The sequence below is a fragment of the Hyla sarda genome, chromosome 4 (genome assembly GCF_029499605.1).
Source record: "Hyla sarda isolate aHylSar1 chromosome 4, aHylSar1.hap1, whole genome shotgun sequence".
Classification (NCBI taxonomy): domain Eukaryota; kingdom Metazoa; phylum Chordata; class Amphibia; order Anura; family Hylidae; genus Hyla; species Hyla sarda.
Genome location: NC_079192.1, coordinates 395642057 through 395666010, shown reverse-complemented (window position 1 = coordinate 395666010; position 23954 = coordinate 395642057). Strand labels below are relative to the sequence as shown.

At 46.9% G+C, this 23954-nt stretch overlaps 1 protein-coding gene across 1 annotated transcript; it reads left to right on the top strand.

The window, feature by feature from the left end:
• Positions 1-300: 300 nt before the first annotated feature.
• On the top strand, positions 301-22093 carry TIGAR (TP53 induced glycolysis regulatory phosphatase). The gene is made up of 6 exons (XM_056517246.1): positions 301-470; positions 4175-4212; positions 10751-10872; positions 13121-13198; positions 14697-14807; positions 20048-22093. The coding sequence occupies exons 1-6, from the start codon at positions 439-441 to the stop codon at positions 20495-20497; spliced, it is 831 nt and encodes a 276-aa protein (XP_056373221.1). The 5' UTR covers positions 301-438; the 3' UTR covers positions 20498-22093.
• The last annotated feature ends 1861 nt before the right edge of the window (positions 22094-23954 follow it).

The following is a 23954-nucleotide window of genomic DNA, read 5'->3' as shown; positions in this document are numbered from 1 at the left end:
ATAGCAGAGATAAACAATCTGTGGCTCCACAGCTGTTGCAAAACTACAACTCCCAGCATGCCCTGACAGCCTTCGGCTGTCAGGGCATGCTGGGAGTTGTAGTTTTGCAACAGCTGTGCAGGTTGGAGACTGTTATATAGGTATAATGAGTGAGACCCTCCCCCTCCTCCTCCTCCACACAGCAGCTGTCCCTTCTCCTCAGAGCTGACATTCGCTAAACTTACCCGGAGGATCTTCAGCAAGCGGCGCGCGGCGCCAATCAACGGCCACGCTGCGCTCAGCAGCCAATCAGGGGCCGCGTTAGAGGCGTGCGCGCTGTGAGCGGCTCGCTGATTGGCCGCGCTCTGCAAACCAGTCGTACATTGTATCGGAGCCCGGTGTCGCCCTGCAATGCGGAGCTGGATGCGCGAGGCTGGCACCTACCACCACCTCTGAGCCATGGCCAGGTTCGCGTTGACCATCGTCAGGCAGTAAGTGGCCACCCTTGGTTTATTAACCCTGTGAGGACCGGTTGTCACCTTCTGCCGGGAGCTGCATTGGGGGGGGGGGATAAGGTCATAAAGAGGGTCAGGTCTCTGCTGGGCATAATGTGGGCATAATGCCAGGCAAAAAAGACAGGGGCAGATAGAAATACAGACGATAATGGAGGTGGAATTTATCATTGGCATTTGACTTATATTTTTTCGCAAAACATTATGCAAATTAATTTTATCGTTTACGCCCTGTTTACCGCGCGGGATCGTATACGTTATATTTTAATAATTTGGACCATTCCGCACACGGCGATACCAAATATGGTCATTATTTTTAGGTTTATTTACTTATTTTTTATTTATTTTTTGGGGGGTGGAATAGGAAAAGGAGGGTGGTTTTATATTATTTATTATTAGGGGAGGGGCTTTTCTACAATTTTTTTTAAATTATATGCCGACTAGCTCGGGGCTAATCGGACGCCAGCGACTTGGTCGTGGGGGGCCCGATGAGCTAAAATGGTGGCGGAGGATCCCCTTACCTGCCTCCTGCTTTGCCAGGCTGTATCGGTAGAGTGCCGATCTCACTGCACAATGCTATGCAGTAGGCATAGCATTACATAATTACTGCAATCTAAAGACAGTGTGTGTGTGTGTATATATATATATATATATATATATATATATATATATATATAACTTGTCTTTACAAAATACTGTTAGTCCACTATAAAAATTAAATTAAATAAATGAAAAGGTATTTCTAGATTCTGCAACATCCTATGATTTTGCATTTGCATCACTGGACTAGTACGGCTACTTCAAACATATATATATATATATATATATATATATATATATATATATATATAATGTCTTTAGATTGCATTAAAGGGGTAGTCCAGTGGTGAAAAACGTATTCCCTATCCTAAAGATAGGGGGATAAGTTGGAGATCGCAGGGGGTCCGACTGCTGGGGCCCCCTGCGATCTCTCTGTACAGGGGCCAGGCTCTCCGGCCAGATAGCGGGTGTCGACCTCCGCACGAAGCGGCGACTGACACGCCCCCTCAATACATCTCTATGGCACAGCCGGAGATTGCAGAAGGCAGCGCTTCGGCTCTGCCATAGAGTTGTATTGAGGGGACGTGTCGGTCACCGTTTCGTGCGGAGGTCGACACGCCCCCTTCCCACGGGCTGTCGGGGCTCCGTACAGGAGATCGCAGGGGGCCCCAGCGGTTGGACCCCCCCGCGATCTGCAACTTATCCCCTATCCTTAGGATAGGGGATAAGTTGTTCACCACTGGGTCACCACTGGACTACTCCTTTAACTGTGCAATGCTATGCCTATTGCATAGCATGGTGCAGTGAGATCAGCACTCTACTGATACAGCTTGGCTAAGCAGGAGGCAGGCAAGGGGATCCTCCGCCGCCATTGTAGCTCATCTGGCCCCCGCGACCAAGTCGCTCGAGTCCGATCAGCCCCCTGAGCTAGTCGGCATCTATGATTTAATGCTTTAGATGCAGCAATGGGCATTGATCACGGACTCTAAAGTGTTAATGACGGGGCGTGGCAGTATCGTGATTAGTGGTGAGTGTCTGGCTACGGAGCTGACACTCCCCACTATAAAGCCAGCGGAGCGCCTGTGCTCGCTTGAAAGTCACATAACGCTCCAGGGTGTACATTTACGCCCTGTTCCATCAGGCCCTGGACATCAAGGGCGTAAATTTACACCTGATGTCCTTAAAGGGGTACTCTGCTGCTCAGCATTTGGAACAAACTGTTCCGAACGCTGGAGTCGGCGCCGGGAGCGCGTGACGTCATAGCCCCGCCCCTCGTGATGTCACGCCCCTCAATGAAAGTCTATGGGAGGGGGCGTGACAGCCGTCACGCCCCCTCCCATAGACTTGCATTGAGGGGGCGGGGCTATGACATCACGTTCCAAACGCTGAGCAGCGGAGTACTCCTTTAACAGGTTAACCATCCCTGAATCTCAAGTGGCTTTTGCTTAAAAAATTATCTGACTTGGTAGACGTTTTTCACTTGGAGCCAGAAATTTATGAAGTGAGAATTTAGCAAATATTTCCGCGCCAGGTAGTACTCTAGAAAAAGGCTTTCTTACACGTTTTTAATCTCACAGCGTTCTTTAGTGCGTTTGTGCGAAACTTATCACACATTGTGCGAACTTGGAATAAATTTCCCCTCAACTCACGAAATTCAATACCCCAAAAAAAATATGTAAATGCCGCGAAAAGCGACTACACGCAAGAACTATTGATAAATTCCCCCTTAATGCGTGTGGGAGCAAATTATTGAGTTTGGGCTTCGGGAGCTCGTGACGTCATAGTCCCGCCCCCTCATGACATAGTCACGCCCCCTCCCATAGACTTGCATCGAGGGGGGGGCTATGATGTCACAGGCTCCTGGCGCCAGTGTTTGAAACAGTTAGCTCCAAATGCTGAGCAGCGGAGTACCCCTTTAAGCGGGTGACCACATTCATTCCACACATATGGCGCTGTCCTATGCAATCTCTTGTCACGTTTAGTCATCCTGGACAACACGTCACATGTCTCAGGAGTAGAGGGGCGTGTTGCTCCTTGTGATGAGGGGAGATAATTGTGTGTGGTAGGAGGGGGCGTGAACCTCCCTTGTGGTGGTTGGAGGTGATTGGTGTGTCCGTTCATACAGCCTTGTCCATGAGTCATCTCTTGTCCATGACTCATGGACAAGCCTGAGGCTGCTGTAAGACTGGTTTGTGTCCCATTAGGTATGGGGACCCCCAGTGGTGGGATTTTTAGGAGCCGTTTTCTTTATTAAACATTCAACATTTTTTTAAACAACCATATTACAAGAGGGTTTTAGTTTTTATCAGTAACAACATTATAAAAAGTTTTCGGATCTGACAGAGCCTATTTAAAGGGGTAATCCAGGGATAGAAAAACAGAGCTGATTTCTTTAAAAAACAACTCCACGTCTGTCCCCAGGTTGGGTGTGGTTTTACAACTTGGCTCCATTCACTTCAATGGAACTTAGCTGCAGAACCACACCCAACCTGGAGACAGACAGGGAGCGGTTTTTGAAAGAAAGTAGATCTGTTTTTTTTTTTTATTTCTGGATAACCCCTTTAATCGAGAATTAGAAAAACACAGCTGATGTTTAAAAAAAAAAATTAAATTATCTCTGTTGTATTCTTGGATAACCCCTTAAAGGGGTACTCCATTTTAAACATCTTATCCCCTATCCAAAGGGGGACCCCCGCGATCTCCAGGCCGACAGCTTCTGTGTCCGTGCGCCCCACCCATAGACGTGAATGGAGGGGGCTGGAATCGCCAGTCATCGGTCGCGGAGCGGAATTCGCTCCGTGCACCGAATGACAGGGGTGCCGCGCTGGAGGTCGCCGCTTGGGACCCTCGCCATCTAACATCTTATTCCCTATCTTTTGGATAAGGGATAAGATGTTTCCAGCGGAGTACCCCTTTGAAGGCTAAAAAAAAAAAAACAACGCAACTTTTATTTGGTTGTTTTTTGGGCCCACAAAAAGCTGCCCCCTTTTATTTTTTCTTCGCTTACAAGATGCAATTTTTTTTTGTGAGGAGGGGGATATGCAAAGCATTTAGCTCTGTTTTTTTCTGAGCAGTATATAGCTGTGTATTAACCAGATTAATCACCTCTTCTTTTTTTTTTTTTTTTCCGTTTTCCTGTTTAGTGGAGAGACTCGATACAACAAAGAGAAACTACTTCAAGGTAGGAAATAATATTAAAGTCTGTCTTTTAAAGGGACAGTAACCTCTTTATTAAAGTGGTATTCCGCTGCTCAGCGTTTGGGCAAACTGTTCCAAACGCTGGAGCCGGCGCAGGGAGCTCGTGACATCATAGCCCCACCCCCTCATTATGTCACGCCCCGCCCTCTCAGTGCAAGTCTATTGGAGGCCACGCCCCCTCCCATAGACTTGCATTTAGGGGACGGGCGTGATGTCATGAGGGGGCGGGGCTATGATGTCACGAGCTCCCAGCTCCAGCGTTCAAGTGGGCACCTTCTTGTGGAGGCAGTAATCCAAGAGGTCCCCTATGACCCGACTCTCATCCTGCAGAGTCTTCCATGTGTATTGGTCCTTGGGGTCCGGGTTCGTTACCCTCTTGGGCAGTTAGAGCATTCTGGCTCACGAACCGTTGGTAGAAGGGTGGCATCTCCACATCTTCCCATTCATCCTCTGCAGGGGGTTCTTCACCTGGGGCCATCCGGGAGAGAGCATCCGCATTGACATTGGATTTTCCACTGCGGTACTTAATGCTGAAATTATAATTGGCCTAGCATTGCTCAATAGCCCCCAACTTAGCAGTATTCAATATGGTCAAGGGATTGTTGTCTGTATAGACTGTGAAGGGGGTGGCCGCCAGGTAATACTTGAATTTTTCAGTGATGGCCCAGACCAGGGCCAGGAGCTCCAACTTGAAAGAGCTGTAGTTGGCATCATTCCTTTCCGCGCCTCGAAGATGATGGCTGGCGTAGGCTATTACCCTTTCTTTACCATCTTGTAGCTGAGATAAGACGGCTCCCAGTCCTTCGAAACTGGCGTCGGTATATAAGCGAAATGGCTGACCGTAGTCAGGATAAGCCAAGATAGGAGGTTCTGTAAGAAGATACTTTAAAGCTCGGAAGGCAGTTTCTTGATCTTCAGCCCACTGTATCGGGAGCCTCCCATTATAATTTTCCTTGGCAGTACCTCTCAGTAGGGCAGTCAGGGGACCAGCAATTTGTGCAAAGTGTGGGATGAAACCTCGGTAGTAGCCGGCAAATCCCAGGAAGCTTCGGACTTCTCGCACTGTCTTCGGTGTAGGCCAGTCCCTCACAGCACTTATTTTCTCGGGATCAGGTTGGAGACCTTCGGCACTTACGACATGTCCTAGATAGTGCACTTGTGGCTTTAACAGGGGACACTTGGAAGGCTTGACTTTCAAGTCATGCCATATAAGTACCTGGAAAACTTCTTTCAGGTGGTCCAGATGTTCCTGATACGTCCGAGAATAAACAATGACGTCATCCAAGTATAGGAGAACACTTTGGAAGTTGAGATGCCCCAAAAATCGTTCCATCAGGCGTTGAAAGGTGGCCGGTGCATTACAAAGCCCAAAGGGCATGCTTTTGAACTCGAAGAGTCCCATGGGGGTCGCAAACACCGTCTTTTCCTTATCCTCCTCGGCCATTGGTACTTGCCAGTACCCACTGGTCAGATCTAGCGTAGAGAAGTAAGCTGCAGATCCCAACGCGGTCAGAGATTCTTCAATTCTGGGAAGAGGATAGGCATCCTTGTGGATCACACTGTTTAACTTCCGGTAGTCTACACATAAACGGATAGTTCCATCCTTCTTTACAAGAACCAGGGGAGCCGCCCAAGGACTTTGGCTCACTTGAATTACATCAGCACCTTCATTTCCTCCAACATTTTCTTGATGGTCTGGTACAAGTGCCACCGGCCGATGTCTCTCCTTGATGGGGGGTTTGTTGCCCGTGAGGATCCGATGCTGGATCATCGTGGTCCGGCCAAAGTCAGTGGGAAAGTTGCTGAAGGCTTCATGATGCTTTTTGGCTACGTGGAGGATCCCTTTCACTTGTTCCTTGGGGGTCTCTTCATCCCTAATTTGTAATTGAGTTCACCAGGGCTCCATAGGGTCCTTTATCGGCTCCTCGTCGGGCAGCCTGCATCTTGGAGATCACGTCCTTGGAGACCAGGCGGTTCAGCTGGGCCACCGGAGTATACTTGGGTAGTCTTGTAGCTATTTCAGAGAGATTTACCATTCTCACTGGAACTCTCCCGTTTCTTACAGTCACCAGACTCCTAGCCGCTCGCACCAGTGGGTAGTCTTCCAGCAGAGTAGGCTCCAAGAGTGCCTGATAGTCCTGATTCTTCACCCCAGGTCGGGCGCGACACCAGATGACAGTCTCTGTCTGCGGCTGCAGGGTAACAGCTCGCATGTCTTGAATTTTCACCCGACAGATCCTTCCCTGATGATTCACGAACTTCTGTTCAGCTTGAAGTATCTGGAGGTGATGTTGCGCGGCTCGCCGGCCTGGTGGTGACATGTGAGGGAGAGATGCATGCAGTGAAGTAACAATATCATCAAAACAATGCATCATAATATTCATACCTAGTATGAACTCCGCTGCACCCTCCTCGCTAACACTAGTAATAATCACACCCTGCTCCTTTAAAATATGCTCTCCCACCTGTACCGTGGGCTCCCAGTAGCCATGCCTGGGCACTGGTTTCCCGTTCCCTGCAATCACCCTAAACTCTGTCTCCCCAGGCTCACATAATTTTTCAGGCCCCCAATACCTATAGAACACCCCTTGTGGAATCATGGACACCTACAAACTAGTATCTATTTGCAGTTTGGCCCCCTCTTCTATCACCTGTACATAGGGGCAAGGAGCAATATACATTGACAGTCCCTTCTTGGTGCTAGCTGTCGCTGGACCTTCTTCCGTTACTCCTGGGGGTGCGTTCCTCGACCCCAGGGGACGCCCGTTTTAAGCCCAGCATTGGCTCTTCCAGTCTCCTAGCTTTCCACAATGGCTGCAGACAGACCTCTGATTACCAGGTGGCCTCACAGGAGGGGTGTCAGGTGGATTGGCAGGGCAGGGGTCAGGTTTCTTAGGTGGTAGAGGCGCAGGCCTAGGGGAGTTGGACCGACCTGCCATCTCCTTAAAAGCCTGGGCTAACTGTTCAATGTCCTGTTTTATATCCTGCAAATCAGCAGTCCATGGACTGGGGGAAGGGGTAGCAGGGAGAGGCAGTGAAGGGACCGGAGATTGGGGCGAGGCCACCTGGGGTTCTGCAGCAGGGATACTAGCTTCCTCTACCGGGGACCCAGACTCGATCACCTTGACGGCTAGTCTTTTAAAAGCTGGGAAGTCCAGGTCATGATTTTGCACTGCTAGTATCCTAAGCTGGGCCTTGTCCCACTTATTCTGTGCCCCCTCTATAAAGCGGTCCATCTGAACTCTATTGCCCTGATCAGGCGTGATGCCATCCAACTTCTGCACTGCCTCTAACTCATTCTGCAAGGCTACCGCATATGCCCGGAGAGTCTCACCTGGTTTCTGACGTCGCTCATTTAGTCTGAGGCGTACCTCAGAGGGGGAATGGGACTCAAACACCTGAGAGAGCCCCTCGAAGATCTGTCCCACTGTGGCCTTGTCAGCTGCTGGCCAGGTGCGGAGCTCCTCCAAGGCAGGCCCCTGGAGCTGTCCTAGAAGCAACTGTACCTGTTGGTGAGGAGGGAGTACATAAAACCCGAAGAGGCTGTAAATCTTCTCTCTAAAATCTCTCAACGTGAAGGGATCTCCGCTGTACGTGGGAAGAACGGGGTTTCCCAAAAAGACAGGTGCAGCAGCAGGGGCTCCCAACATGTAGGGAGCAGCTGGGGATGATGGTGGGTCCGGGCTTGCTTGGGATGAAGGTCTTGCCGTTGGTGTTGCAGGAAGACTACGTCGTTGTCGGTCAGGCAGCGTCGGTGTGGGTGGCAGCATTCTTCTGACTTGCGGTGGGGACCTCATTGGCGGGGTCCCAGGAGCACCACCGTCCTTTTGATCAGGTGGCAGTGTTGCAAGTTCTGACATCCTTCATTTGAGTGCGCTGGCCCTTTAAATGGAGCTTGGATCTGTATGTCTCTGACTCTGGGCTCCGGCAAGATGTCCGCCGCAGCACCGCAGGCTTCGTTGCGCCGGTTTTGACTCTTTTCAATGTGGACTGCAGCTCCGCTGTACTCTTTGCCTCCCCCCTTACTTTGCGCGTGGGCCCCTTGTAACGTTCACCACATGCACCGCTCTTGGATATAAAACAGTCATTTATATGGGGGGGGAGAACACTTTCACTAGTGGCAACAGCAGCAGGCACACACCCGTATCCTGTTCAGCAGCAGGCACACACCCGTATCCTTTGTGGTGCCTTGGGGGGGGGGGGGGGGGGTGTATGGCAGTTGGGGTGTTGCTGTGCGGTATATCACGGTTATAATTAACTCTTGTCAGTCGTGACGCCTGGGTAAGGGTTAAATGCTGTATGGCTTGGCCTATCGCCACCCTTCCCAAGAGCGATAGGTAGATGAAGAATAAAGTATTATCCACAACCAGAGCTTTGCTGAAAACTTGCGTAAACTTTACTGAAGATTTTCTGTAACATGTGAATACAAGAGCAGTCTCTATACAAGAGAGTCTATGTACAGCTTAGCTGAGATTGACGTATGGTTGGGACTTTTGTAAGTTCTTTAGCTTAGTAGGCTAAATGCGCAGATCCGCTGGATTTAGGGATATGTTTAGGTCCAGAGGTCTCGCTGGCATAAGCGGGGAAGTTTGTAAGAACTCACTGTTTAGCTTCAGGCCGAGGCCGCAAGGCTTTGGCCTAGTAATTGTCGTTGTAAGTTGCGGAGGTCTTACTATGCAAATTAGCTCACCACACCACCTTCACAGGTAGTGCGTCCTGCAAAACAGCTCAGGCTCCACTTAAGAAGTCTCAGAACTGTGAAGGTAGAGTTGTGAGCTAATTAGCATATTTTTGTACCCAGAAGCCCGCGGAGTGCTAAAGGGCCTACTTGAATCCCCGTTTTTACACCAGAAGTTGTGCCCTCTCCCTGAGGGAAATACTGACCCCGTTTATATATCAACTGTCTCCAGAAAGTTAAACAGATTTGTAAATTACTTGTATTAATTTTTTTTAATCCTTTCAGTACTTATGAGCTGCTGAATTTGAGTTGTTCTTTTCAGTCTAAGTGCTCTCTGATGACACGTGTCTCGGGAACTGTCCAGAGTAGAAGCAAATCCCCATAGCAAACCTCTTCTACTCTGTGCAGTTCCCGAGACAAGCAGAGATGTCAGCAGAGAGCACTGTTGCCAGACAGAAAAGAACAACTCCACTTCAGCAGCTGATAATTATTGGAAGGATTAAGATTTTTTAAATAGAAGTAATTTACAAATCTGTTTAACTTTCTGGAGCCAGTTGATAGATATAAATATATATAGTAGAGGAGGGAAGCAGCACTCCTGCGGTGAAGGTGAACGGGTGCCTGACTGTTGTTGATCTGGGTCAGAGATAAAGTATAGCAAAGTAGAAGCAGTGGCACTCCAGGCTGGTGAAATAAAGTAGTGTCTTTATTTACTCCAAGATGAGCTACGTTTCGGCAGCCTCCCGCTGCCTTTGTCAAGCAACAAAATGGTGGAAAAGGAGGGTACTTATAGGTCACGCAGGACCGCCCCCACAAGCATGATAGACATGTAAACAAATCCATGTGATCTGCAATTACAGCGATCAAAGACAAATAGAAGTGCATGGTAGATGTGTAAGTGGTGTGCATAGAATGGGCGCACAAATTATACATAAGGAAAATGATGTGACAATGGAATACAGCGTAAGTTCTACAATCTAAATGCACAAGTGGGCGGGGGGCCGCGGTCACTCACCCGGCGAGGCAGCGTGACGTGGAGGCCGAGGCCGAGGCATTTCCGGCACGTTTAGGTAGCTGCGTGCGGAAGTGACGTTTATAAACAGACACCATGCAGGCAGTTCTACGCACTGGAACCTGGAGACCGGGGCGTCCTGTGCGGCGCATGCGCACACTAGGAAGGAGCGAGGACGGCGCCATCTTTGAAGAGGTATGTGTGGGCTCCGGTGTCTCACAGCAATCTCCTGGTGGATAATTGCTCGCTGCTTTGATCGCTGTAATTGCAGATCACATGGATTTGTTTACATGTCTATCATGCTTGTGGGGGCGGTCCTGCGTGACCTATAAGTACCCTCCTTTTCCACCATTTTGTTGCTTAACAAAGGCAGCGGGAGGCTGCCGAAACATAGCTCATCTTGGAGTAAATAAAGACACTACTTTATTTCACCAGCCTGGAGTGTCACTGCTTCTACTTTGCTATAAATATATATAGATAGATAGAAAAAAAAATTCCTGGAATACCCCTTTAATAAAAAATAAATAAAAAATAAAAACAAAAATGATACTGTTAAAAATTACAGATCTGGGTGCAAAAAATGAGCTCTCATACAGGCCCGTATAAGGAGAAATAAAAAAGTTATAGGGGTCAGAATAGGACAAATTTCCCCCCGCATATGTGTATCCTGTGATGTCACGCATATATAATTAATTATGCAGATTAGCATGGCCGGTAATTTTTTTTTTTTTTTTTTTTTGCCTTATCTCAATAATAGGCCATCTGTAAAAAGATCCTAAAAATTGTCATGTTCTACTGTTTGTCTGACAGAAATGCTTATTGTTCCCACAGGTCAAGGCATAGATGAACCTCTTTCCGAAATTGGGTTCACGCAGGCAGAAGCCGCCGGCAGATTCCTGAGCGATGTCCGGTTCACTCATGTGTTTTCCAGTGACCTGATTCGGGCAAAACAGGCAAGTGCTTATCCGTACCGTGATGTCTGCATGTAGACCACCTCTATGGAAAGTCTACTTCTATCAGATAGTGTGCTACCTGTTCACATCCATAGGGGGCAGTATTATAGGAATTTAGTGCTGGATCATGTACCTTGCACTATGTTTTTTCTCATGGTGGTGGCAATTTTTTAGCAGTTTTGAACTATATCTGTGCTTGGTTCTCATCTCTGATATCACTTAGCAGGGGGGTGACAATGAGCACAGAAGGAATTCCTCCTATAGGACATAAGTGTCTGTTCGTGGGGGGCAGACAGGACCGCAGTCAGGGGTCAAGTCCTGGGGGGGAAAAAAAAAGTGTGGGAACTCACCTAAGATTTCCACTCAAGGGCTTGTCCTGCTAATGGGAACAGTGTTCCTGCTGTGGAGAAGGTGCAGGAACTCCGTTCCCACAGGACTTGAGCCCTGACTGCAGTCCTTTCCTTCTGATCGTGCCGACCCCGACCTGCCATACCAGTCTTGGCAGAGACGGCCTACTCAGCCAATCACCAGGAGTCGGGACACCTCTGTGACCGGTAGGGTTGCCACCTTTCTTGCAAAAAAAAATACTGGCCATGCTAATTTGCATAATTAATTGTATATGCGTGAAATCACAGGATACACATATGCGGGGAAGGGGGGGGGGGTGAATTTTGTCCTATTCTGACCCCTATAACTTTTTTATTTCTCCTTATCTGCAGTTTTTAACAGAACCATATTTGTTTTTCATTTAATCGCTTTTTTGATCGCTTTTTTTTTTATTATTAAATTTGGGAGTTGCAGTTAGTTACTAACTACAACTCCCAGCATGCCCTGATACAGCCTGTGGCTCAGCAGCCGCCCCAAACGAAAACTACAACTCCCAGCATGTTGGACTATATAGTAGTATATAGAATTGGTCAATGTTTCCCAACAAGGGGTGCCTCCAGCTGTTGCAAAACTATAATTCCCAGCATGTTGGACTATATAGTAGTATATAGTATAGGTCAGTGTTTCCCAACCAGGGGCGCCTCCAGCTGTTGCAAATCTATAACTCCCAGCATGTTAGTAGTATATAGTATAGGTCAGTGTTTCCCAACCAGGGGCGCCTCCAGCTGTTGCAAATCTATAACTCCCAGCATGTTAGTAGTATATAGTATAGGTCAGTGTTTCCCAACCAGGGGTGCCTCCAGCTGTTGCAAATCTATAACTTCCAGCATGTTAGTAGTATATAGTATAGGTCACTGTTTCCCAACCAGGGGTGCCTGACTTTTTGATCGCTTTTTTTTTTGTTATTAAATTTGGGAGTTGCAGTTAGTTACTAACTACAACTCCCAGCATGCCCTGATACAGCCTGTGGCTCAGCAGCTGCCCCAAATGAAAACTACAACTCCCAGCATGTTGGTCTATATAGTAGTATATAGTATTGGTCAATGTTTCCCAACCAGGGGTGTCTCCAGCTGTTGCAAATCTATAACTCCCAGCATGTTAGTAGTATATAGTATAGGTCAGTGTTTCCCAACCAGGGGTGCCTCCAGCTGTTGCAAAAATACAACTCCCAGCATGCCCGGACAGCCGTTGGCTGTCCGGGCATGCTGGGAGTTGTAGTTCTGCAACAGCTGGAGGCGCTCTGGTTGGGAAACACTGGTATAGGTTATAGTGCAACATTATGGGAGTTGGAGGATTGGTTTCATAAATACCGGGCGTTCCATTTCCGATATTTTTAATATAAAAATACCGGCTCTGCCAGTAAAATACCGGCCAGGTGGAAACCCAAGTGACAGTAGCCCTTCACTGCCAGGACCAGTTCATCTCGGATGGGGGAGGCCAGAACATTCAGCGGGAAGAGTTGGACCTCATACTGGAAATCTCAGGCAGTCCCAGCATGGGGACCACCTGCGATCAGGCACTTAACCCCCCATGATATGTGTAGGGGATAAGTTCTTCATAACTGGAACGGTTGTTGGACTCAGGACCATCAGGGGGAGAGAAGCGGGCGGCGGCGGTCTCTGGCCCCGCAAAAGCCGCTGCAGTTCATTGATTTAAAGCGCCCGCTGCAGCGGATTCTGGGGGGGGGGATACCGGAATATCGGTATACGTTATCGGCTGTCGGCCTCAAAGTTCACAGATTATCGGTATTGGCCCTAAAAAATCAACATCAGTCGATGCCGCGTAAATATACAATTTTATTGGGTGTACTGTATTACTAGTCATTATATAGAAATGTCAAAAATTCTTATCTTCTCCACAGACGGCGTGTACCATCATGAAGAACAATAAGCCTAGTGAGGAGATTAAAATAAACTATGATGCCAGGCTGCGAGAGAGGGTAAGTGCCATAAGGGGCGGGGTTTACTAGTAAATGGGCAGCGGGATGGCTGGCACTGGTGCCTGGCAACTTTAGGATCCATTGTAGGCCAAATCTACAATCTGCATTTGTGTGTCTTCCTCCAATAGAGTAAGTGGCTTGCTGCTTAAAGGGGTACTCCGCCGGAAACCATTTTTTTAAAATCAACTGGAGCCAGAAAGTTAAATAGATTTTTGTATATTACGTCTATTTAAAAATCTTAATCCTTCCAGTACTTATCAGCTGCTGTATGCTCCGCAGGAAGTTCTTTTTGAATTTCCTTTCTGTCTGACCACAGTGCTCTCTGCTGACACCTCTGTCCATGTCAGGAACTGTCCAGAGCAGGATAGGTTTGCTATGGGGATTTGCTTCAACTTTGGACAGTTCCTGACATGGACAGAGGTGTCAGCAGAGAGCACTGTGGTCAGACAGAAAATAAATCCAAAAAGAAAAGAACTTCCTCTGTAGTATACAGCAGCTGATAAGTACTGGAAGGATTAAGATTTTTAAATAGAAGTAATTTACAAATCTGTTTAACTTTCTGGTACCAGTTGATTTAAAAAAATATATATATGTTTTCCAGCGGAGAACCCCTTTAACTAGCCATAGTGTATTTGTATGGCTTGACCTAATACAGCAGGGTTCCTGTAATGCAGCAGTAGATGTAATATAAAAAGTCTAATAACTCTGCGTAGAGCTCACGGGTCACATGATTTGGGGTGGGGGTAGAGAAGGAGCGCTCGCTGGTCACATATGATGGGGGGGGGGGGGTACCGTTAAATACCGTGGAACCGCCATAACTTACAAAAATACCGTGATACACATTTTTGGTCATACCGCCCAGCACTAATGTCGGAATGTTCTATAATCTGGTAACCTCGTTTATATTGGATTAAAAGGAAGCCTATTAGCTCTATATCATGTTCGGAGCTGTAGACGTGTGCAGATAGCTGATAGCAAGATAAAACTAATGATACCTGTTTCTTGGTTTGCACAGTTATAAAATCACGTTTTCCTTCTAAGCTCACGTGTCATAGAGCAGTGCTGAGCTGCAGCACGCATGCTTCTGCCCTCCCCCAAACCTCTCTGCCCTGCAATGAAGGATTGCACTAGCCAATCATGGAGGGGATGGGGGGGAGGGAGAAGTTGTGCATGCTGCAGCTCAGCACTACCTCTACAGCTCAGAAGGAAAACATAATATAATTTTTTGTTATCTCCCTATCACATATCTGCATCTCTGATTCCCTTTAAGTAAATGTTACTGTATACAGCAGTGTTTCCCAACCACAGTGCCTCAGGCTGTTGCAAAACTACAACTCCCAGCATGCCCGGACAGCCGTTGGCTGTCCGGGCATGCTGGGAGTTGTAGTTTTGCAACAGCTGGAAGCACAGTAGTTGGAAAACACTGCTGTACAGTATTGTTTTTAAATGTATTTTAGTTCACAGGCACTCACAATTATACTAAAATTTTATGTTACAGAAATACGGTGTTGCAGAGGGGCAGCCTCTTAGTGAGCTGAAGATCATGGCAAAGAAATCAGGACAGCAGTGTCCTTCCTATACTCCCCCTGGAGGAGAAACCCTGGATCAGGTAAACTGGCTGTTTTCTTATTGACAGGTGCACTTTAAAAAGGATACTCTTCCGAAATACATCTTATCCCCTATTCAAAGGATAGGGGATATGATGTCTGCTCATGGGGGACCCCTGCGATCTCCGCGGCGGCGGGAACACGGAAGCGTGAGGTCTCGCCACGCCCCCTCCATTCATTTCTATGGGATGGGTGTGCCGACTAGTACGTAGCCGTCACACCTCCTCCCATAGACATGAATGGAGGGGGCGCAGCGGCCGTAATCACCAGTCATCCGACACCCAGCGGAGTTCGCTCTATGCATGGATTACTGGGGTGCCAGTGATCGCGGCGGGCCCAGCAGCAGGACCCCCGCGATCGGACATCTTATCCCCTATCCTTTGGATAGGGGCTAAGATTTTTTTTGGCGCAGTACCCCTTTAACCACCTAGATGTCATGCGCAATTGCAGCCATGGCTTCTAGGCTGGTGCCATGCCTATCTGTGCACTGACTGGCACATCCGCAGCACAATTGTGGGGGTTATGGCAGCAAGAGACCTTCTCAAGTCCTCTATGGCTGCCACGCTAGAAGTCCTACTACAGGCCATACTTGGAGAATATGAGGTTAAAATAACAGAGAAAAACAAGAGCCAGCACTCAATGGGAAGTGTTGTTAAAGGGCTACTCCTTTGGAAAAATAATTTTTTAAATATCAACTGGTGCCAGAAAGTTAAACAGATTTGTAAATCACTTCTATTAAAAAATCTTAATCCTTCCAGTACTTATTGGCGGCTGTATACTATAGAGGAAATGCTTTTTGGAATGCTTCTCTTCTGTCACGAGCACAGTACTCTCTGCTGACCTCTGCTGTCCATTCTAGGAACTGTCCAGAGCAGCATATGTTTGCTATGGGGATTTTCTCCTACTCTGGACAGTTCCTAAAATGGACAGAGGTGTCAGCAGATAGCACTGTGGTTAGACTGGAAAGAAATTCAAAAAGAAAAGAACTTCCTGTGGAGCATACAGCAGCTGATAAGCACTGGAAGGATTAAGATTTTTAAATAGAAGTAATTTACAAATCTGTTTAACTTTCTGGCACCAGTTGATAAAAAAAAAAAAAAAAGTTTTCCACGGGAGTGCCCCTTTAACCCCTTAAGGACCCAGCCATTTTATACCTCAGGACCCGGCCTTTTTTTGCACATCTGACCACTGTCACTTTAAACATTAATAACTCTGGAATGCTTTTAGTTATCATTCTGATTCCGAGATTGTTTTTTCGTGACATATTCTACTTTAACTTAGTGGTAAAATTTTATGGTAACTTGCATCCTTTCTTGGTGAAAAATCCCCAAATTTTATGAAAAATTTGAAAATTTTGCATTTTTCTAACTTTGAAGCTCTCTGCTTGTAAGGAAAATGGATATTCCGAATAATTTTTTTTTTTATTCACATATACAATATGTCTACTTTATATTTGCATCATAAAATTGACGAGTTTTTACTTTTGGAAGACACCAGAGGGCTTCAAAGTTCAGCAGCAATTTTCCAATTTTTCACAAAATTTCCAAACTCACAATTTTTCATGGACCAGTTCAGGTTTGAAGTGGATTTGAAGAGTCTTCATTTTAGAAATACCCCACAAATGACCCCATTATAAAAACTGCACCCCCCAAAGTATTGAAAATGACATTCAGTCCGCGTTTTAACCCTTTAGGTGTTTCACAGGAATAACAGCAAAGTGAAGGAGAAAATTCACAATCTTCATTTTTTACACTGGCATGTTCTTGTAGACCCAATTTTTGAATTTTTACAAGGGGAAAAAGGAAAAAATGTATACTTATATTTGTAGCCCAATTTCTCTCGAGTAAGCACATACCTCATATGTCTATGTAAAGTGTTCGGCGGGCGCAATAGAGGGCTCAGAAGCGAAGGAGCGACAAGGGGATTTTGGAGAGTACGTTTTTTTGAAATGGTTTTTGGGGGGCATGTTGCATTTAGGAAGCCCCTATGGTGCCAGAACAGCAAAAATCCCCCACATGGCATACCATTTTGGAAACTAGACCCCTTGAGGTACGTAACAAGGAATAAAGTGAGCCTTAATACCCCACAGGTGTTTCACGACTTTTGCATATGTAAAAAAAAAAATAAAAAAAATCACTAAAAGGTGTGTTTCCCCCCCAAATTTCACATTTTTGCAAGGGTTAATAGCAGAAAATACCCCCCAAAATTTGTAACCACATCTCTTCTGAGTATGGAGGTACCCCAAAAGTTGACCTGAAGTGCACTACGGGCGAACTACAATGCTCAGAAGAGAAGGAGTCATATTTGGCTTTTTGAGAGCAAATTTTGCTCGGGGGGCATGTCGGATTTAGGAAGCCCATATGGTGCCAGGACAGCAAAATAACCCCCACATGGCATACCATTTTGGAAACTATACCCCTTGAGGAACGTAAGAAGGCATAAAGTGAGCATTTACCCCCCACTGGTGTCTGTTATATCTTTGGAACAGTGGGCTGTACAACATTTTTAATTTGCACAGCCCACTCTTCCAAAGATCTGTCAGACACCAGTGGGGTGTAAATTCTCACTGCACCCCTCATTACATTCCGTGAGGGGTCTAGTTTCCGAAATGGGGTCACATGTGGGTTTTTTTTTTTTTTTGCGTTTGTCAAAACGGCTGTAACAATCAGCCACCCCTGTGCAAATCACCTCAAATGTACATGGCGCACTCTCCCTTCTGGGCCTTGTTGTGCGCCCCCAGAGCAGTTTGTGCCCACATATGGGGTATCTCCGTACTCGGGAGAAATTGCGTTACAAATTTTGGGGGGCTTTTTTCCCCTTTACCTCTTGTCAAAATGAAAAGTATAGGGCAACACCAGCATGTTAGTGTAAAAAGTTTATTTTTTTTACACTAACATGCTGGTGTAGACCCCAACTTCACCTTTTCATAAGGGGTGAAAGGAGAAAAAGACCCCCAAGATTTGTTAGTCAATTTCTCCCGAGTACGGCGATACCTCATATGTGACCCTAAACTGTTGCCTTGAAATACGACAGGGCTCCAAAGTGAGAGCGCCATGCGCATTTGAGGCCTGAATTAGGGATTTGCATAGGGGTGGACATAGGGGTATTCTACGCCAGTGATTCCCAAACAGGGTGCCTCCAGCTGTTGCAAAACTCCCAGCATGCCTGGACAGTCAACGGCTGTCCGGCAATACTGGGAGTTGTTGTTTTGCAACAGCTGGAGGCTCCATTTTGGAAAGAGTGGCGTACCAGGCGTTTTTCATTTTTATTGGGGAGGGAGGGGGGCTGTGTAGGGGTATGTGTATATGTAGTGTTTTTTACTTTTTATTTTATTTTGTGGTAGTGTAGTGTAGTGTTTTTAGGGTACAGTCGCACGGGCGGGGGGGTTACAGCGAGTTTGAGCTGCCGCGCAAAATTTGCTGCATTGCAAACTTGCAGCCCGATACTCACTGTAAGCCGCCTGCCCATGTGAGTGTACCCTGTACATTCACAGGGGGGGAACCTCCAGCTGTTGCAAAACTACTACTCCCAGCATGCCTGAGAATGTTTGGGAGTTGTGGTTTTGCAACAGCTGGAGGCACACGGGTTGGGAAACACTGAGTTAGGAAACAATGTTTCCCAACCAGTGTGCCTCCAGCTGTTGCAAAACCACAACTCCCAAACATTCTCAGGCATGCTGGGAGTAGTAGTTCGGCAACATCTTTAGAGCCAGATGTTGCCGAACTACAACTCCCAGCATGCTTGGAGTTGTAGTTTTGCAACATCTGGAGGATTACAGTTTGCAGACCACTAATACAGTGGTTCCCAATCTGTGCCCTTCCAGATGTTGCAAAACTACAACTCCCAGTATGCCAAAACTGTCCAGGCATGCTGGGAGTTGTAGTTCTGCAACATCTGAAGGGCCAGATGTTACAGCACTACAACTCCCAGCATGCCTGGACAGTAAGGGCATGCTGAGGATGTGTAGTTTTGCAACATCTGGAAGGGCACAGTGGTCCAAAAACTGTGGACCTCCAGATGTTGCAAAACTGCAACTCCCAGCATGCCCAGACGCCAAGGGCTGTCTGGGCATGCTGGGAGTTGTAGTTTACAGGGTCCTATTACAGCAATGCATGTCGCTTTACGGCGACGTGCATTGCTGTAAAGGGCCCGACCGCGGCTGAAGATCTACTCACCTGTCGCCCCCGCCGCCATCTTCCTCGCCGGGATCCGGGTCTTCAGGGACGAGGTAAGTACCGGGGCTGGTCCCCAGCACTCCCCCATCCCCCGCCGCGTCCTCCGGTCTTCCTCCCGTCCTCTCCGGACTTTCAGGGGCCGGGCAGGGCGGGAGGAAGTAACCGCCCCCCCTCCTGCGATTGGTCGGTTAACTAACCGACAGATCGCAGGGGATCGGAGGAGGTGGCCGGCTTGCCACCTCGCTCCAATACTTCAGCATGGTCCTGGCTGTCTGCGACAGCCGGGATCATGCGAAATTACCGGGCGGTCGGGTCCCAGAGACCCGATCAGCCCGGTATCGCCGCAGATCGCAAGGGCGATTTCCCTTGCGATTTGCGGCGATCGCCGACATGGGGGGCCTACATGGCCCCCCTCGGCGTTTGCCCTGGATGCCTGCTGAAGGATTTCAGCAGGCATCCAGTTCCGATATCTGCCCGGCGAGCGGCAGAGACCGGAAAACGCCAAGACGTACGGGGACGTCCTGGGTCCTTAAGGCCCGGGGTGCGGGGACGTCCCCGTACGTCCTGGGTCCTTAAGAGGTTAAAATCCTATTTACTACTAGGTATATCCAAATTCCAATGCACCCTAATGCCATGTTCACACATCGGAATGTCCAGCCAGTAAACTTTGACAGCGAGCGCCGGCAAAACATGCTGGTGCTAGGACCGCTCGGACATGTCAATTCTTTGTCCGGAGGCAGGAATTGGGATTTTCACGGCAGATGTTTTGGCCCGGGAAATCCTGCCATTAGCACGGTGCAGAAGAATCGTATTGAGAACATTGGGACCCTGCTGCAACAGAATTTCCGTGTTGAATTTTAGCGCCGGATTCTGCTCGGAAATACCGTCAAGTTGTTTTTATGTCATTCTCAGTGTCTACTGTTTTTTATTTATTTATTTTAAAGGTTATTTATTTTTTTGTTGATTTATTTATTATTTTAAGGGTTATTTTTTTATTTAATTCAAGAGCGATTTATTTTTTTTATTATAAGGGTTATTCATTTTATTTTATTTTATTTTTTGTAAAGGTCCGAGCTCGTGCCAAGGACTTCTTTGAGTTCCTCTGTCAGATGGTCATGGATGAGGCAAGTGGCAAAGACCAGGAATCTCGCAGCGCAGCAGGGCGCAGGCCCGTGACCGCCGTTGACCTCTCCCCGTTTATAAATCACAGCAATGAAAACCAAGCTGGTTGCCAGGACAACAGTGATGTCACCTTGGACGCCAGTATTCTCCTGGTCAGCCATGGAGCCTACATGAGGAACTGGATCAAGTATTTTGTAGAAGATCTTCACTTCACCTTTCCGCCTGAACTGAAGAAGTCCCGGGAACTATCCGTTAGCCCCAACACGGGCATCAGCCATTTTATCATCAGTGTGAAGCCGGGAGAAATAAATAATCCCGCCATTCGTTGCGTTTGCATCAATCGCCACGACCACTTAGCGGACCTCAATGCAGACACCAGCCATTATGTTGTATGACATTTGCCGACTCTTCTCATTGTGCCTGGCCGGTAGGAGCATGCTGGAAGTTGTAGTCCGCCATCTGGTGGACATGCTCGGAATGCTTTTCCATGCTGTAGCGTGTACAGTAATTTATCGTTAAAGAGCAGTAAGACTGCGGGGGTCATGACGTCACGGCCACGCCCCTCATGATGTCGCGCCATGCCCCTCAATGCAAGTCTATGGGAGGAGGCATGGCAGCTGCCACGCCCCGTCATAGACTTGCATTGAGAGGGCGTGACGTCACGACCTCCGCACCCAGCGTTAAGAACAAAATGTTCCAGATGCTGGGGCAGTGGAGTACCCCTTTAAAGAGTGTCACTTACTCAGGAGGACCCAATACCTCCATGTATTACGCAGACAGTAGATTGACTTTAATAGGTGCCATGTTTCGTTTCATTCGTCCTGTAGGGATGCTGCAGGGTTCCATCACAAATTGATTGAGGGAGGTCCTAACCCTGTGATGGGCTTCTCATTGGGGATCTTTCAAAACATTAGAAGATAAAGGAAGAAATAAATTAAAACGTTGGGTAGGTTTGCTGTAGCAGCACGTTTGCCTCCTCCACCCCTCCCTGCCCTGCATGATTGATGTGCTAAAAGCCAAACAGAGAGGAGTGGGGGAGGGAGGAGGCATGTATGCTGCGGCTTAGCTTGGCCTCTATGACTTGAGCTTAGAAAGAAAACATGATTTTATAACTTCTGTCTTTCTTCCCTGTTTGCTCTTAGGATTTTAGATCCCCTGCTAGTTCAGTGTCTACACAGAGCATAGACTGTTGTAGTACATTGTAAAAAATGTAGTTTTTACACTTGGCAATATACAGTAGTTTGCCAAACTCAGTATTAGCAGTTATTCAGCCTATATACTGTATGTATACACTGTGCTTGGAAGGGAGCTCAACTGTAATATATAAAGGGCTCCTGTCCTCCATATAACCTGGCACAGATCCGTCCATAGGTTTCATTGATCTCATGACAGCGTGCATGGAGTCTTGAGTTGTAAGATATATATATTATTGGGTTATCTTGGATTAGTAAAAAAAACATGGCTCCTTTTTTTTTAAAGAAAAAAAAAACGGTGCCACCACTTGTCAGGTTCTGTATGGTATTACAGCTCATTCACATCAATAGAGCTGAGCTGCTGTACCAGACTCAACCCATGGACAGTTGTGGCGCTGTTTTTCTAATCCTACAACCCCTTTTAGACATTTCTTTATACTTGTCTACAGTATATAAATAAATAATATAAAATAATATTTAAGGGCTATCTTTACTCTGTTTGCAGCTCATTGTAACAACACGTCAATCCATGGGCAAGGTGCAATTCAAAGGGGTACTCCGGTGGAAAACTTTATTTATTATTTTTTTTTATGAACTGGTGCCAGAAAGTTAAATTGTAAATTACTTATATTAAAAAATCTTAATCCTTTCAGTACTTTTTATCAGCTGTTTGCTACAGAGGGAAAGCTTTTATTTTTTTAATTTCTTTTTTGTCTTGTCCACAGTGGTCTCTGCTGACACCTGATGCCCGTATCAGGAACTGTCCAGAGCAGGAGAAAATCCCCATAGCAAACCTATGCTGCTCTGGACAGTTCCTGACACGAACAGAGGTGTCAGCAGAAAGCACTGTGGACAAGACAAAAAAGAAATTCAAAAAGTAAAGAATTTCCTCTGTAGCATACAGCTGCTAATAAGTACTAAAAGGATTAAGATTTTTTAATAGAAGTAATTTACAAATCTGTTTAACTTTCTGGCACCAGTTGATTTAATAAAAAAAATGTTTTTCCACCGGAGTACCCCTTTAAAATAGTTTTTATATTTTATCTTCAATTGTAAATGGTTAATAAGAGGTATTTCCGCTCTACTGAATAACCCTATAAAGGGGAGATATGGCCTCTACTCTCGTGTTCTTATTAAAGGGGTACTCCGGTGCCTCAGCCCGGTTCAGAAGGCTTGGAGCAGTGGCCCTGTTCGCGATGTCACTGCCACGCCCCCTCGTGATGTCACGCTACGCGCCCTCCATTGATGTCTATGGGAAGGGGGCGTGGCCATGACATCTCGACCACAGATTCTGCTCCAAGCCTTTTGAACCAGATGTTCAGAAGGCTGGGGCATGGGAGTACCCCCTTTAAATCCTTGTATTCCCCTTGAAATAAAAATTCTGGAAGATTTTTTTTCTTATAGTTCTGTGTTGTGCCATTCCTTAGTTATTTTTTACTAGAAATCTAAGTAGCCAAGTGGGTGTGTCCCTGCACGGTCTGGGATTATCCAATCAAAGTTGACAGTACTAGACAGTACAGGGACACGCCCTATCTGGTAACGCCCACTTGGCTATTAATTCATATATTACTGGTAAGAATAATTAAAGGAGATAGAAAAACAGAGCTAGTTTTCTTTTAAAAATGCTGCCAGTCTGTCTCCAGGTTGGGTGTGGTTCTGCAGCTAAGTTTCATTGAAGGTTGTAATACCACACACAACCTGGGGACAGACGGGGAGCTGTTTTTGAAAGAAATAAGCTCTGTTTTTTTCAATTTCTGGATAACCCCTTTAGAGGGCTACTCCGCTGCTCAGCGTTTGGATCAAACTGTTCAGAACGCTGGAGCCGGTATCGGTAGCTTGTGACATAATAGCCCCGCCCCCCTCAAGATTTCACACCCCGCCCCCTCAATGCAAGTCTATGGGAGGGGGCGTGACGGCTGTCACGCCCCCTCCCATAGACTTGCATTGAGGGGACGGGGTGTGACATCATGAGGGGGAGGGGCTATGACGTCACAAGCTCCCTGTGCCGGCTCCAGCATTCGGGAGCAGCGGAGTAGCCCTTTTAAGGAACAGCAAAACACAGAGCTACAAGAAAAGGTGTCTTAGAATTGTTACTTCATGGGGCATAAAAGGATTTAATAAAGTATCCAGATCTGGTTGTCAGAATACCCCTTTAACATTGTGGATTTGTTGCATATTGTTGTTTCCGTCCCATCAGTTACCTCAGCACAGAGTACAGATTGCACAAGCAATAGTCAAGTACGGTAGAAATACAATGGCAATACCTCAATTGTTGTATCTTGGTGTCATCATGATTGTTGTTAGTTCATACAACGGGTCCAGCGATTGTTTAAAGGGGTCTTCCGCCTGCATTTTATTTTCGGAAAACATTGAGCAATAGAATAAACATTGTCCAGTGTCGAGCACTGTAGGAGTCGGTAAGGAAAAACCAAAATCTGCTCCATTGGATTCCATACTTCTAGTGGAGGCTACAGCACCTTATGGAGACACTTAGCCGTATATATAGCAGTACATGGGGTGTCTATGGGCCCATAACAGGGACCAGTAGGGAATGTGTTCTGCTACCACTCAGGGCCTGTCTCACCATCTGTGTGAGCCCCTTGGGAATTCATAACTCCTAGGCTATGTTCACAGGGAAAATTCAGCTCAGAAATTCTGC